Source organism: Aquarana catesbeiana, linkage group LG08 (genome assembly GCF_042186555.1).
Source record: "Aquarana catesbeiana isolate 2022-GZ linkage group LG08, ASM4218655v1, whole genome shotgun sequence".
In the NCBI taxonomy this organism is placed as follows: Eukaryota; Metazoa; Chordata; class Amphibia; order Anura; family Ranidae; genus Aquarana; species Aquarana catesbeiana.
Window position 1 is genome coordinate 298,402,365 of NC_133331.1, and position 15,300 is coordinate 298,417,664.

General features: G+C 44.8%; 2 protein-coding genes across 2 annotated transcripts in view; both read right to left on the reverse strand.

The window, feature by feature from the left end:
- The window catches only part of LOC141106848 (uncharacterized), a 141,917-nt gene that overhangs the window by 69,031 nt on the left and 57,586 nt on the right, over positions 1-15,300 (reverse strand). The window contains 1 exon segment of the mRNA XM_073597777.1: positions 11,466-11,486. Coding sequence (XP_073453878.1) covers positions 11,466-11,486 — 21 coding nt within the window.
- On the reverse strand, positions 855-12,357 carry LOC141104914 (uncharacterized). Its single transcript, XM_073594718.1, has 6 exons — positions 12,252-12,357; positions 2,720-2,909; positions 2,506-2,603; positions 2,219-2,425; positions 1,902-2,129; positions 855-1,778 (listed from the first exon to the last, which is right to left on the reverse strand). The coding sequence occupies exons 2-6, from the start codon at positions 2,751-2,753 to the stop codon at positions 1,575-1,577; spliced, it is 771 nt and encodes a 256-aa protein (XP_073450819.1). The 5' UTR covers positions 2,754-2,909; positions 12,252-12,357; the 3' UTR covers positions 855-1,574.

A 15,300-nucleotide genomic window follows, 5' to 3' on the forward strand; every position in this document is an offset into this window, starting at 1 on the left:
GTGTGGTAAGACTGGACTTCCGTGAAAAACATTTCCCACACTCAGGACAGGGAAACCTTTTATTTGTTGGATTATCCCTCACAGTCTGAGGTTCCTCAGGATAAGAGGAATACGATGGTCCGGCACCGTCCCGCACAGTCTGAGGTTCCTCAGGATAAGAGGAATACGATGGTCCGGCACCGTCCCTCACAGTCTGAGGTTCCTCAGGATAAGAGGAATACGATGGTCCATCTACACTGTGTGGTGCCGGATGGACATTTGAGGTAGTCGGGTTTTCTCCTGGACTATACTGTGTGATGTCCTCATCTTCTACTTTACAGTCTGGAGACAAAGTGAGACAATCCTCTGAGGTTTTCCTCATCTCCCGTCCATCTACTAAAATAGAGATACAAAGATTATTACTAGACATGAGCAGATTGGTTCCCCTAAACCAGGACTCCGCCCACATCAGGCAGCTTTGTCTCTGAGGATCTTACAATTCCCCCCTCAAGGTAACTAGTAAATGGGTCCTCTGATCTCCTACCAGATAATTTCTTTATTCATGGACCTTAGTCAGAGAGTGAGGAAACAACGAGAACTGTCTTTTATAGGAGTGACAGTGATGAGGGGATTATAGGACGAGTGTCCCCTCCCCCTCTATCACTCATTGCCATCTTCCCAACACAAGAAGTCCTGCACTTCCTTATTTAGTCCATGATTTAGTCATGAATAACAGCGGGGCTGAGACCCACCAGAGGTCAGAGAGTGAAGATGGGGGGAGAACAACCAAGATGAAGACTGGACTGATCCTGAAGACCACCATCATTGGGTTATTGACTCCTCCCTCATTATCACTTTCTGTTTAAGGTTCCAAAGTTGGAGGATGTTATCACATTATTATCAACATGTAAAAGTCTGTGCTCCAATCAAATCATCAGATATAAAATGTCCAGCTGGTAGGAAATGGGTGTAACAAAAGAGAATACATATTAGGTGTATATATAAGCAGTGGGTAGAGGGGAGAGAGCAGAAGTCAGGAGTATGTAATGTACAACATAGAGTATATAGTGCAGGGGTCAGGAGTATGCAACATGCAATATATAATCACTATATACGGTGTAATAGTCAGGGGGACTCATAATATTGGTGTTCAGTAATCAGTGGAAGCTGAACTGTTTACTGGAGACAAGTTGCAGAGGTCCCACACCGCTGCCTCCCATCTCCTGAGACTGCACTCAGTGACTTGGGTCTGAGACTATACAGACATATCCCTCCACCCGGCACAGACAGCAAATAACAGAAAAGGTATTCCCGGGAGAATTACTCTGTCAGAGGTCTTGCTAGACCCAGGACTTGAGGCAGAAGACCCAGGATACATACTCCAGGTGCCTAGGCTGAGCAACACCTATGGAGAAAATCTAAATTTTACTGCCAGCTGAACCCCAGAATCTCCATAAATCCAGTCTAGATACATAAATTGTGTCTGCAGCACAGAGAAGGAAGATTATCCGAGAGAAATACAGGAATACAGGACGGGGAACACAGCTCAGGAAAGTGACCAGGGGATTACAGGCTGATATCACCCAGTCCCCGCCCTACTCTGGACCAATCAGTGAGCAGTATGGGTGGAGGAATGGATTTAGTGTTAATGACCCACCTATGCTGATCTCTGTAGGAGTGTCCTCCTCTATAAATGTCCCCGTTATTCCATCCTCCTCCATAGACTGCTGATCATCCCTCACATACCTCTCTTCTTCTTCTGATTTAACCTCAAATTCTATATCAATTGGATCTCCACTCTAAATCAAGAAAATGAGAGAAAATATCATCTATAAAATAGAAGATTTATTATTGTGACATCATATAAAAAAAACACACATCCTCTCCAGAAGTCCATGTTCTAGATGCTCCGATCCACCAACCTTGTAACAGTGAGGGATGCTGTGATCTTCCTGTGTGGAATCCCGGGAATACAGAGGACGGGGACATCTCTCTGGTGGGTTTCTGTAGCTGGATGACTCTTCCATGGTGTCCTGGTACAGATCCTTGTAAACTTTTAGAGACTCAGACTCCTCTATCACCCCAACCTCATAATCCTCCTCTTTTATCTCTTTTTTAACCTCGACTTTAGAATCTCTCAGATTTCCACTCTGAATATATAATAAAAATGACATCAATGGTAACAATGCAGATAATGTACAGATCCTAATGATACTATCAGTGATTGTTCCTCATCTACCTGATGATGGTGAGAGATGGTGTGATCTTCCTGTGTGGAATCCCGGGAATACAGAGGACGGGAACATCTCTCTGGTGGGTTCCTGATATTAGGTGGCTCCATCATATCCCTGTGTCCTTCTGAAAAGTTTTTCATCAATCCATACTCCTCATCCTCCTCTTTATACTCTTCTTTAACATTAATATTATCATCCCCAAGGTTTCCACTCTGAAAATATAAAAAAATATTCATTGCAACAAACATGCTTGTGTATAAATCATAACTACCAATAATTGTCAATCATCTACCTGATGATGGTGAGGGATGGTGTGATCTTCCTGTGTAGAATCTCGGGAATACAGAGGACGGGGACATCTCTCTGGTGGGTTCCCATTACTGGATCCATCTGTAGGAAACACACACACTGACTGAATACATTGTTTCTATGTGTTTATCAGATGATGGGGGATCTAGGTGGATCCTCCGTACTGCTCTCTCCTTTACAATAAAGTCTCCTCTTACCCGGTGATGTGAGGGGCGGCTGATTGTCCATCATGATGTCCTTCCGAGCTCCGCTCACCTCTCCTGTCAGCAGCTCGATGATCTCTCTGGTGACTTCTAGAATCTTCTTTTTATTTCTCTATTCTATCAGGGAGGGAGGTGGAGGCAATGTGATGGTCAGATGATCTCCAGACTTCACAGGAGGAAAACTCTAGATTTGAACACAAATAGTAAAATCAAATGACATTCCCAGAATCCTCCTCACCTCACTGGTCAGGTCTCTTTTTATTTAAACCCCACTTCATGCTGAGGTTTCTGATATTACATACAATGCAGGTTCAACAGCCCTACTTGGAAAGTGAGGAGGCCAGGGGTCGGCCCACATCCTAAGAGCATTAGAAAAAAAAAGTCGGATAGAGAGATATTAGGAGGAGGCGCTATGAGGTCAGTGTGATGTCATAGGATTCTCTGACGCTGATTGGAGGGGCATTGGGAGGAGGGAGCTGTGGGGGGTGCTCTGTGAGGTTTCTGTACACAGAATCATTTCTCCTGGGTGCGCCCCTCCTCTCCTAAACTGGAAGATGATCTTTGTCTTTGGGCTTTGTCAGGACACATCATATTCCTGTGATCTACGTGTACTCTGGAGATTTTACTGATCACATTTTAGGATGAATATCTGAGACTGGGATCATTATGGGAAAATAAATTACGGACATTTACTGAAAATTAAATTTTTCTTTTTTTCTTCTTATTTGCATCTCATAAAATAAATACATATTCCAATCCCTCCTAAATAAACCGCCCAACCCCCACCACTAATAAAATTACTATAATCCGCTTGTCAGGAGTGTGTTTTGCTCCTACTCCTAATTCCTGCATCCAGGTTTTGGCTGTGATGCATTCTTCTGTCTGTCTGTCCCACCTGTAAGGTAATTGATGTGGTCAGTCTCTGGGTGGAGACCCAACCTGATTTAAGCCAGCCAAGCCTGCAGTCTCATGCTTGTGATATTGCGTTTGTAACATGTGCTCCAAGCTCTCTGTTTGTCTGCCCTACTCTGGTGTTGGAATTCCCTCGTTGATGACCTTGGTTCAGATATCGACTACTTTCTGAACTCTGTTTGCCTTTTGACTGTGGATTTGACCCTGACTATTCTGAACCTTGCCTGCCTTGTACCTGGACTATCGTTGGAACCACTCTGTCTGTCTGCCAACCTGCAAATACCTGGTTGCTGTGCTCAGTTTGTTCCTGCTCAGGCGTGGTGGCCAGGCACTATAGCATTCTGTAAATCCTGGGGGGCAACTGAGTACAGGTAGGCCTGCTTGCCTTATGGAAAAGGGGGCTTCTATAGGTGAAGAACACAGAAGCCAGCTATAGTGTCTGACCACCTGCGTTAGGGGTAAGCGTGACATTGTTAGTATAGATGTAGAAAATGTACAATAGACGGATGAGATGAGAAGGTCACTGGTGGAAAAGGTGACACATCTCCAAAATGAAGGAAATGTTTAAGCCCTGTAAGTGGGGGGGGGGATGTTCTGACCCTGAAGGGGTTCATCTACTGTACATTTCCACAATATTAATGACTGGGGGGCACATGTCTGGGGTTCTTTCTATAAGTGAATTTTTGATTTAAGTGGGCGTCCTTTGGCTCTGCACAAAGAGATTGCAAAAAGCGAGAATATACAGCAAACTACTTTGATAAAACACCAAACAGGGGGCGCATGCTCAGCGCTGAGCGAGATGGACGCCTGACACAGTAGCTCCGCACACCGCGGGACATGATTGGCTCACAGAGGGCTATAAATGGCCTTACACCCGACACTTCTAACACCCCTCGAGGCACAAAGACACAGTGCATGCCGTTGTTGAAGAAAAAATCCCGGGGCCCGCTCAGAATTCTCTAACCCACTATCTCCTCTGCACCAGGGAACAATACAGCATGTCCCAAAATGGCGCCGTGGCCCGAGCACATTCTCCTGCTCCAGCGGCCCCCTCTGTGCCTTCTGTTCCTGGCTCACCTTCGGATCCTGGCAGTGAGTACACCTCTTCTCTATCTAAAGCTGACCTAGATGCTAGCCTAGAAAAGATGTATAATAGACTGGCAACAAAGTTCCAAACAGAAACGCACAAGACCTCCCATGCACTGTCACAGGAGATTGCAGCTCTGGGTACTAGAACTGACATGCTGGAAACTAAACACGATGAACTGGCCCTGGCTTATAATGAGCTCAGTCCAGAGCATGAAATGTTAACAACGTTAACAACAGCATTTGATCAAATCAGGTTGAAGATCTGGACAACAGGAATAGATGCAATAATCTGCAATTGCGAGGTATTCCAGAGTCGGTAACAGATTTGATTCACACTGTCATCAGGCTGTTCAAGTCTCTCCTTCCAAAATGTGAATCTGCGGCCTTTAGGTGTGGCAGGTTTCACAGGGCCCTCAGACCAAAACCTCCAGCAGACAAACTGCCGCGTGACATAATCCTTTGTATGAAGGATTTCCTGACGAAAGAAGACATTTTAAGGGCTGCTAGAAACACCCTACGCATCGCCCTTGATGATTACACTGTTCAGAACTATCCGGATATCTCACTAGCCACATTGGACAGACACAGGGGCATGAAGGAGGTCACTGTAACACTTTAAGCAGCCCGGATCCGATACATATTTCCCATTTAAATTGGTGGGTTCCTCATAATGGCTCCACTTATGCTGCCACCACAGTTCTGGAGGGTCAGGAGATCCTGGTGAAATTGGGCCACATGGAAGCTGAAGCGGTGCCCTGCCATCCCTTGACCCCCCCAGGCAATCTCAAATCTGGCACATGCCACCTACCAGACACGACAGAAGGAGAATTCGATATGATAACGCTTAACCGGGGACATAGCTAACTTCATCGCATCAATACAGCTATCTCTACGATCTGCCCCGTTGGATTCAGCGACGACGCACCCTCAGTCTCAAGGCACCCACTTTGTCAGGAGCCTGTCCCTTGGTGCTGCTGCATGACATCCCCACCCAGCAACTTTACCACTTTTTAAATCTTTTTTTTACAGCTAGGTTCCTCACACTGGTCCCCTCTTTTGGTTTGGGCACAAGATCAGTGGTGCTGCTGGGTTCGAGACTTGGTTGTCTCGGTTGTAACATTCTATTTTCAGGATACAAAAATGTTCCTGATCCTGTTCATTTTTTGTTCATTTTCTTTTTTTTTTTTGGACTCTTTTTTTTCTCAGGTTTGAATCCTCAACTGATTATAGTCATTCTTGTCCTGACAGGCGTTTTTGGAGTAGGTGAGGTCATAAGGCCTCTATCCGCTGTTTTAAATGTTCCTCTATGGTCTGCAATCTGTTACAAATGCAGTATTGGGGCTTTGTGGAGTTAGGTTCCATATTTGATAGTAGCCTACAAGCCTATTCTTCACTCATTCAGCTGAACGCCCCCCCTAATCTTAGTAATGGCGATTAATTGCATCTCGCATAACGTCAAAGGCTTCAACTCTCCCTATTAAGAGGAGTAAAGCCTTCTCCCACTATAAGCGACTTAATGCTAAAATTCTACTGATTCAAGAGACACACTTCTCGCAAAACTCCCATCCCAAGTTCTTTCATAGAACTTTCCCACAAGCTTTCTACACACTTCATTCATCGAAGAGTAGGGGTGCTGCCATATTTTTACACGCCTCCTTTCCTATGGATGTGCGTCAGATTTACAAAGATAAGGAAAGTCGCTATGTTATAATAAAGGGAGGATATTCATAACCGGGAGCTTACCATAGCTAGTGTTTATGCCCCCAACGAATCCTCTGCCTCCTTCTTCACATCCTTTTTTGATATTTTAGCAAAATATCAATCCCCCCATATGATTATAGGGGGAGATTTTAACATGGTAGCGAACCCCACACTAGACAGGGTGCACGGCCTCCACTAGTTCCAGGGCTTTCCCTAAATCCATTTCCCGTAAACTTCTGGAATTTCAACTAGTGAACACATGGCGGGCACACACAACATAGGAGCAAAAGAATATACGTCTCATCTGCACAACAGTTACGCAAGACTAGACTATATTCTCTCCACTCCTATTATCCTTGCTATCTCTCAGACAGCCTCCATTCATAACTGTGCATGGTCTGACCACCACATAACCTCCTTCACCACAGAATTTATTAAGCTAGCCCCTACACCATTTATGTGGAGACTCAATGAGGCACTTCTTTCTGACTTGGCGGGTGAATCTGAGGTTTCTCAATCTATAGATACCTACTTTGCTCTAAACGCCCTCCCTGGGACCGCCATTTCTACAGTGTGGGTCGCTCATAAGGCAGTTGCTGCGGGGTAAACTTATCAGTTTAGCTACTGCCCACAATAAAACTAATAAGAAAAAATAGTACAGCTCTCTGCGGAGCTGGACAGTTTATATAAAAATTCCGCAGCCCTGACTTTAGTCTACCAGACTTTCCTCGAATTTGACTCGCTACTCTCGGCTAAAGTGGAGAAGGGCCCTGCGATGGTCCAAGGCAAGATGCCTATTGCACAGTAATGCCCTGTACACACGATCGGACATTGATCGGACATTCCGACAACAAAATCCATGGATTTTTTCAGACGGATGTTGGCCCAAACTTGTCTTGCATACACACAGTTACACAAAGTTGTCGGAAAATCTGATCGGTCTGAAAACGGTGACGTAAAACGCGTACGTCGGGACTATAAACGGGGCAGTAGCCAATAGCTTTCGTCTCTTAATTTATTCTGAGCATGGGTGGCACTTTGTGCATCGGATTTGTCTACATTTTGTTGTCGGAAAATTTTATAGCCTGCTCTCAAACTTTGTGTGTCGGAAATTCAGACGGAAAAAGTCCGATGGAGCCCACACACGATCGGAATTTCCAACAAAACAATCCGATCGCACTTTTTTCCTGTCGGAAAATCCGACCGTGTGTACAGGGCATTACACCGCCTCAACCATGTTCGCTAGGAAACTGAACCAGCCTTTCCACCCTCCGCACGTTTATAAATTGACTACCCCTTCGGGCATAATTACATCTCACCCTCAAGAAGTCTTAAAAATTTTTACTCAACATTACTTGGACCCCCCCAGTCTGGACCATCAGATGAGGTGTAAGAGTCCAGGGCTTACTAAGTATGCACCAATTGCGCGTTGCCACAAGAGGAAATCCGTTCCAACTGAGCATGCGCTAAAGACGCCTCAGCGCGCCAACCCGCACCTGCGCAGAAGACCTGATGAAAAACGGCAGGAATATGCCCAGGAAGCGGACAGGAAGTGACCTCAACCTGATGGAAAAAGGTGGGAAAATGCCCAGGAGGCGCCCAGGAAGTTACCTCAAACTTCCCTATATAAGCCCAGCCCAGACACTGTCAAATTGCTGGATTATCTTCAGTCCCCCCCTTGTTCCTGTGCTAGTGTGTGATCTGTCTGAACTTGTTGTGACCTGGAAACCTATTTGACTACTCTTGATTCCTGCTTGCCATTGACCTCGGATTTGTACCTTGACCATTCTACTTCTTTAATACACTCATATGCAGCCAATCACCTGTTTGTTAACTTCCCGCCTCCCTCCCTGCAACTCCTGCGTTACACGCTGTGCCTCCCTCCGATCTGTCTGTGTAAGATCAACCAGCAACTATGTAATACAATACGACCTCAGGAAGACGACAGATTTGTCGAAACGGCGCAGGGAGGAGCGGCGTGCTGACGTCACCACCACACCACGCTGAACCCGGAAGGAACAGGCAGCAGCTGAAGCCGGCCGGCGCTTATTTGATTCTAGAGGCGAATTTTAACTGCACACATTATACCATCTGCCGCGTACGGGCATCATTTGCTGAGGTTGTGGGGAGACCTGTATATTCCCTGTGCCGTTTATGACTGCCATAATAGCAGTCATTGGGATCTGGTAAGCGCATCTGATATTCCACCTTGGGTGTGAAGAGTCATAGAGGATTCCCCATCTGCATCTTCCCCTCCTTCTGCACTTTTGTGGCACTTTTCCATCACGGATCCCCCCCTTTTTTGTTGTTTTACGTATTCTGGACTTTATATTTATTTTTGGGATGTTTTCACTGAATATATTACCATATTCACTTTTGGCAATTAATCATTACTAATTTCCTGGTTATCAGTATATGAATTTGCTTTTACTAATGTGTTTATTCACTTTTGATTGTTTGTTTACTGCATATGAGTGTATTAATTTTGCTTCTATCTCCACGTATACTCACTTTAATATTTATTCATTCATTTAGTGGTTTGTTCAATCCTATCCTATTCACTTTTGAGTGATTTTGTTTCAGATTACATTTTAGCGCCGCATCTTTGTTTAACTTTTTATGATGAGATTTGGAGACTAGATCTTGGTGCAGGCTGCTTTCGTTGTCACAACATATTTGTTTGATCATAAACCCAGAGCGCAGCTTTTAACTTGGTTTTTCTATCATTCTACTTCTTTGCCCCTTTTGTACTCAGCTGCCAGATTGGAACTGACCCCGGCTTGGTTCTTGACCATTTTTCTTCTGATTAACCCTTTTATACTTCGTTGCCAAACTGGACTTGACCTTGGCTCGGATCTCGGACAAAGGCTTGCACAGTGCTCCACACCCCTGGCACCCGTGCCACTCGGTGTCCACCAAGTCTCTGTCTACATCTCCAGAGGCTTCAAGGACCCGAGGTGCAAGGGAGGCCTCCCCACTACTTCGGTCTCATCTCAGGTACATGGCACGCGTGACATGAGGCTTTGTTCTGGTTTAACTCTATCCCAATCCCGACTCTCACAATTAGACAAACTTAATTCACCTATTTCCCAATCAGAAGTGCTGAATGTCATCAAGGCACTAAAGACAGGTTCTTCCCCCGGGCCTGATGGTTTTTCTACCATATATTATAAAAAAATTTGCCTCCCAACTGTCTCCCAGGCTGGTTCGACTTTTTAACTTTGTCCTACAAGATAACAGCTTTCCGGAGGAAATGCTGTTAGCAAACATGTCGCTCATCCCTAAGCAGAATAAGGACCACACTCACCCCCAGAATTTTAGGCCCATATCGGTTATCAGTGACCTGAAAATTTTCAGTAGGATCTTAGCCGATAGACTCGCAGGAGTGATTTCCTCACTAATTTCCCCTTACCAGTCAGGGTTTATCCCCCACCACCTTATAACAGACAATATCCGCCTAGCCACAGATATTGTTCAGGATGCAAACCTTTTCTCCATGAAACTGTTCACGTTAAGTTTAGACATTCGTAAAGCTTTTGACAGTGTGTCTTGGAGCTATGCGTTTCTCCTACTAAAGCGCTATGGATTTCAGGGTGATTTCCTACAGGCTCTATATCAAAACCCCAGCAGGCGTGTCAAAATCCCCGGATGTAGCTCAGTTTTTCCGGCTTGGTAGGAGTGCCCACTGTCCCCACTCATTTTCGCTCTGGCTATTGAGCCCCTAGCCATTGCCATACTGCAGCGCCCAGATATTCCGGGCTACAACAAAGCTTCCTTTACTTATAAATTCTGCATGTATGCGGATGATGTGCTTTGTGTGTCAGAAAATCCGAAGGAAAATGTCCGATGGAGCCCACACACGGTCGGAATTTCCGACAACACGCTCCAATCAGACATTTTCATCCATCGGAAAATCCGACCGTGTGTACGGGGCATTAGGCAAACAGCGATTAAATTATTTTATGTTTGGGAAAGATCTACCCACAGACTTCCACATCTTGTTTCCGAGGATGTGCTCTTCCAGGTTTTTTTTTTGCACGTGTTCTGGGAATGTGAAGCTCTGCAACCTACTTGGAGGGCAACTATGGAGCTAATGGATAAGCTGGCGGGGAGGCACATGGCTCTGACACATACTCACTGTCTACTATTTGAAAAAATCCCTGATATCCCGAAACCCCCTAATGAAACTATTACACACTATTTGTATTGCGCTGCATTGGGCAATCGCCCTTAACTGGAAGTCGAACACAGTCCCATTCTCACAAGTTATCTCTCGAGTTGATCAAATAATGTAATCTGAAAAAAATATTTCACACACTGCATGACTCCATCCCTATGTATGACGCTAAATGGAACCCTTGGTTCACTTTTCATCTACAAGAATTACCTGAGTTATGGTTTTCTTTTTATTTCTGTTGTTTTTGACTTTTCTGGTTGCAGTCTTGTTTGACATACCATATATAGCTGATAAGAACATATAGCATTAAGATTGTCATGTTTAACCTTGAATACTTATCTATTTGGACGATCATTGTCTAACTCTGTAACCCAAATTATTTTTCAATAAGTAGTTTTATATCCCATGCCATTTTGTACTGCAAACTTCCTTTTCTCAATAAAAAAATGCTTAGTAATAAAAAAAAAAAAAAAAACACCAAACAGACTGCAGGTGACCTTGTTTCCCTATCTAGCTCTCCTTCCTCTCTATAACATGTGCTTTCTATCAATCCTTCTAATTTACTAACAGACATATCAGCCTGGATGTCACAACACTTCCTCAAACTCAATCTATCCAAAACCGAGCTCATAATATTTCCTCCCCCACGTGCGCCTTCCCCCTGACTTCTCTGTCAAGATCGATGGCACAACCATCAACATGTCCCCACAAGCCAGGGTGCTAGGTGCAATCCTGGACTCTAAACTCTCCTTTCAGCCCCACATCCAATCAATGTCCAATCAATGTCCAAAGCTTTCCGCGTCAACCTCCGCAACATCTCCAAATTACGTCCCTTCCTAACCAATGACCTCACAAAGCTACTGATTCAATCCCTGGTTATCTCTTGCCTTGACTACTGCAAGTCCCTCCTCACCAAATTGCCTTTATATAGGCTATCCCCCCTTCAGCCCATCATGAATTCTGTTGCCAGACTCATCCACCTTACCAACCATTCAATGTCTGCTGCTCCTCTCTGCCAATCTTCTGCTTACCCAAAAAATTAAATTCAAAATACTAACAACTTAGAAAGTCACCCAGAACTCGGCCCCCAACTATATGACTAACCTAGTCTCACAATACCAACCAAATCATTCTCTTCGATCCTCCCAAAACCTCCTGTTCTCTAGCTCCCTCATCACTTCCTCCTATGCTCATTTTCAGGACTTCTACCGAGCCTCTCCCATCCTTTGGAACTCCCTATCCCAATTTGTCTGACTATCTCCTACTCTGTCCACTTTAAGACGATCCCTGAAAACCCTTCTCCTATGAGAAGCCTATCCTGCCCCCACCTAACAACTGGACTTTTATTTTCTCCATCAGCCCATCTCCCACAGTTATTAACTTTTGTATCACTTGACCCTCCCTCTTAGATTGTAAGCTCTAAGGATCAGGGCCCTCTGATTCCTCCTGTATTATATTGTATTGTAACTGTACTGTTTGTCCTCATGTTGTGCAAACTGTGGGTGCGATATAAATCCTGTATAATAATAATAATATATGTGTGTATCATCATCTGCTGGAGATAAAAGACATCACAGTGACTATGGAGGAAGAGGACGGACATGATGGGGGGTTACTGGGTGTAAATAGAAAATAATATCTTATTACCTCTTCTGCTGCCAATTTCAGCAACGTCACCTCTACGTCGTATCACAAGGAGCTTTCTTCCTGTACCTGACATCATTTCCTGTCTTCCATAGAGACTTCCTGTCTGGGTAGAAGTGAGATCACCACCTTGTGGAGCTCAGAGGAACTTCAGCCCTGAGAAACGCCTCGTAGTGTGAACACGGCCTTGTGCTGTGTGTGTATGTACTGTATATCCTTATAGATGTGTAGTGCTCCCCCCACAGAGAGCGATGATATTAACCGGTTCTTTCCCATACAGTACAGAGGCCCCCCAGTCACACAAGCAACAGTCCATTCACTCCGACTCCAATAAACAGTCTCAGGGTTTGTTTTTTTGTAAAGTATTGCTTGTAGAATCTGTAAAAGGAGAGATATTGGGACAGAGGCATAATAGGGGGTCATAATTGTGACCTGGCCCCATGCTTCAGGGGGTCCGTGTGGCTTCCCTGTCATATTTGTCTACACTTGGATAGGAGGGGGGGGGGGTAGATTTGCACCTCATCCCTTTAAACCCGAACACATATTAACTACACAGGTTCTGTGGCTGGTTAAGGTGGTAATTAAACTCATTTGTTGCCTTATCTGCATTTAATTAGCCTCAGAACCTGGGTAATTCATATGAGTTCGGGTTTGAAGGGATGAGGTGGCAACCCTAAGGGGGGGCGGCATACACAGGAATCTTCACACGGCATACACAGGAACTCATATGAGTGTTTCGTTTGCACATTTTGTGATCACCATCATTCTGCTTTTTGTTTTTTTTTAGGTTTTGTTACTTCATATCTTGTGACATTCTGCTTCTATATTTATGACTCATAACATTGTCATTTATAGGATTTAAACCTTGTTTTATTTTTTCACTTGGTTTACTGGATCGCTTTTGTCATTTTCCCTGTTTTGAGGTTTAGGGACTTTGCTTTAGTTTTCTACTTACACTTTTCACCACTACTGATTGTTATTTTATTCAATTTTTTTTCTTTCATTTTTGGATTTACATATTCAGCACCGCACCCACCCCACGTTTTACACTGATTTGAATTTTGTATTTAGGACTTTCGGTGCTGGCAGCTTCATACATACACAATTTTTCACTTTTCATAATTATTTTATTTTCAAGTGCAGCGTTAACCATTCGATTTTTCCACTACCATTACACACTCCTGTCCCCTGCATTCTGTACATTACACACTCCTGTCCCCTACATTCTGTACATTACACACTCCTGTCCCCTGCATTCTGTGCATTACACACACCTGTCCCCTACATTCTGTACATTACACACTCCTGTCCCCTACATTCTGTACATTACACACTCCTGTCCCCTGCATTCTGTGCATTACACACTCCTATCCCCTGCCATTTGTGCATTACACACTCCTGTCCTCTACATTCTATGCATTACAACTCCTGTCCCCTGCATTCTGTGCATTACACACACCTGTCCCCTGCATTCTGTATATTACACATTCCTGTCCTCTACATTCTGTACATTACACACTCCTGTTCTCTACATTCTATGCATTACACACTCCTGTCCCCTGCATTCTGTGCATTACACACTCCTGTCCCCTGCATTATGTGCATTACACACTCCTGTCCTTTGCATTCTGTACATTACACACTCCTGTCCCCTGCATTCTGTACACTACACACTCCTGTCCCCTACATTCTGTACATTACTCACTCCTGTCCCCTGCATTCTGTACATTCCACACTCCTGTCCCCTGCATTCTGTACATTATACACTCCTGTCCCCAGCATTCGGTACATTACACACTCCTGTCCCCTTCATTCTGTGCATTACACACTCCTGTCCCCTGCATTCTGTGCATTACACACTCTTGTCCCCTGCATTTTGTACATTACACACTCCTTTCCCCTGCATTCTGTACATTACACACTCCTGTCCCCTGCGTTCTGTGCATTACACACTCCTGTCCCCTGCGTTCTGTACATTTCACACTCCTGTCCCCTGCATTCGGTACATTACACACTCCTGTCCCCTTCATTCTGTGCATTACACACTCCTGTCCCCTGCATTCTGTGCATTACACACTCCTGTCCCCTGCGTTCTGTACATTTCACACTCCTGTTCCCTGCATTTGGTACATTACACACTCCTGTCCCCTTCATTCTGTGCATTACACACTCCTGTCCCCTGCGTTCTGTACATTTCACACTCCTGTCCCCTGCATTCGGTACATTACACACTCCTGTCCCCTTCATTCTGTGCATTACACACTCCTGTCCCCTGCATTCTGTGCATTACACACTCTTGTCCCCTGCGTTCTGTACATTACACACTCCTGTCCCCTGAATTTGGTACATTACACACTCCTGTCCCCTTCATTCTGTGCATTACACACTCCTGTCCCCTGCATTCTGTGCATTACACACTCTTGTCCCCTGCGTTCTGTACATTTCACACTCCTGTCCCCTGAATTTGGTACATTACACACTCCTGTCCCCTTCATTCTGTGCATTACATACTCCTGTCCCCTGCATTCTGTGCATTACACACTCCTGTCCCCTGCGTTCTGTACATTACACACTCCTGTCCCCTGCATTCTGTACATTACACACTCCTGTCCCCTGCGTTCTGTACATTACACACTCCTGTCCCCTGCATTCTGTACATTACACACACCTGTCCCCTGCATTCTGTACATTACACACACCTGTCCCCTGCATTCTGTACTTTACACACTCTTGTCCCCTGCATTCTGTGCATTACACACTCCTATCCCCTGCCATCTGTGCATTACACACTCCTGTTCTCTACATTCTATGCATTACACACTCCTGTCCCCTGCATTCTGTACATTACACACTCCTGTCCCCTGCATTCTGTACACTACACACTCCTGTACCCTACATTCTGTACATTACTCACTCCTGTCCCCTGCATACTGTACATTACACACTCCTGTCCCCTGCATTCTGTACATTTCACACTCCTGTCCCCTGCATTCTGTTGATTACACACTCTTGTCCCCTGCATTCTGTACATTACACACTCCTGTCCCCTTCA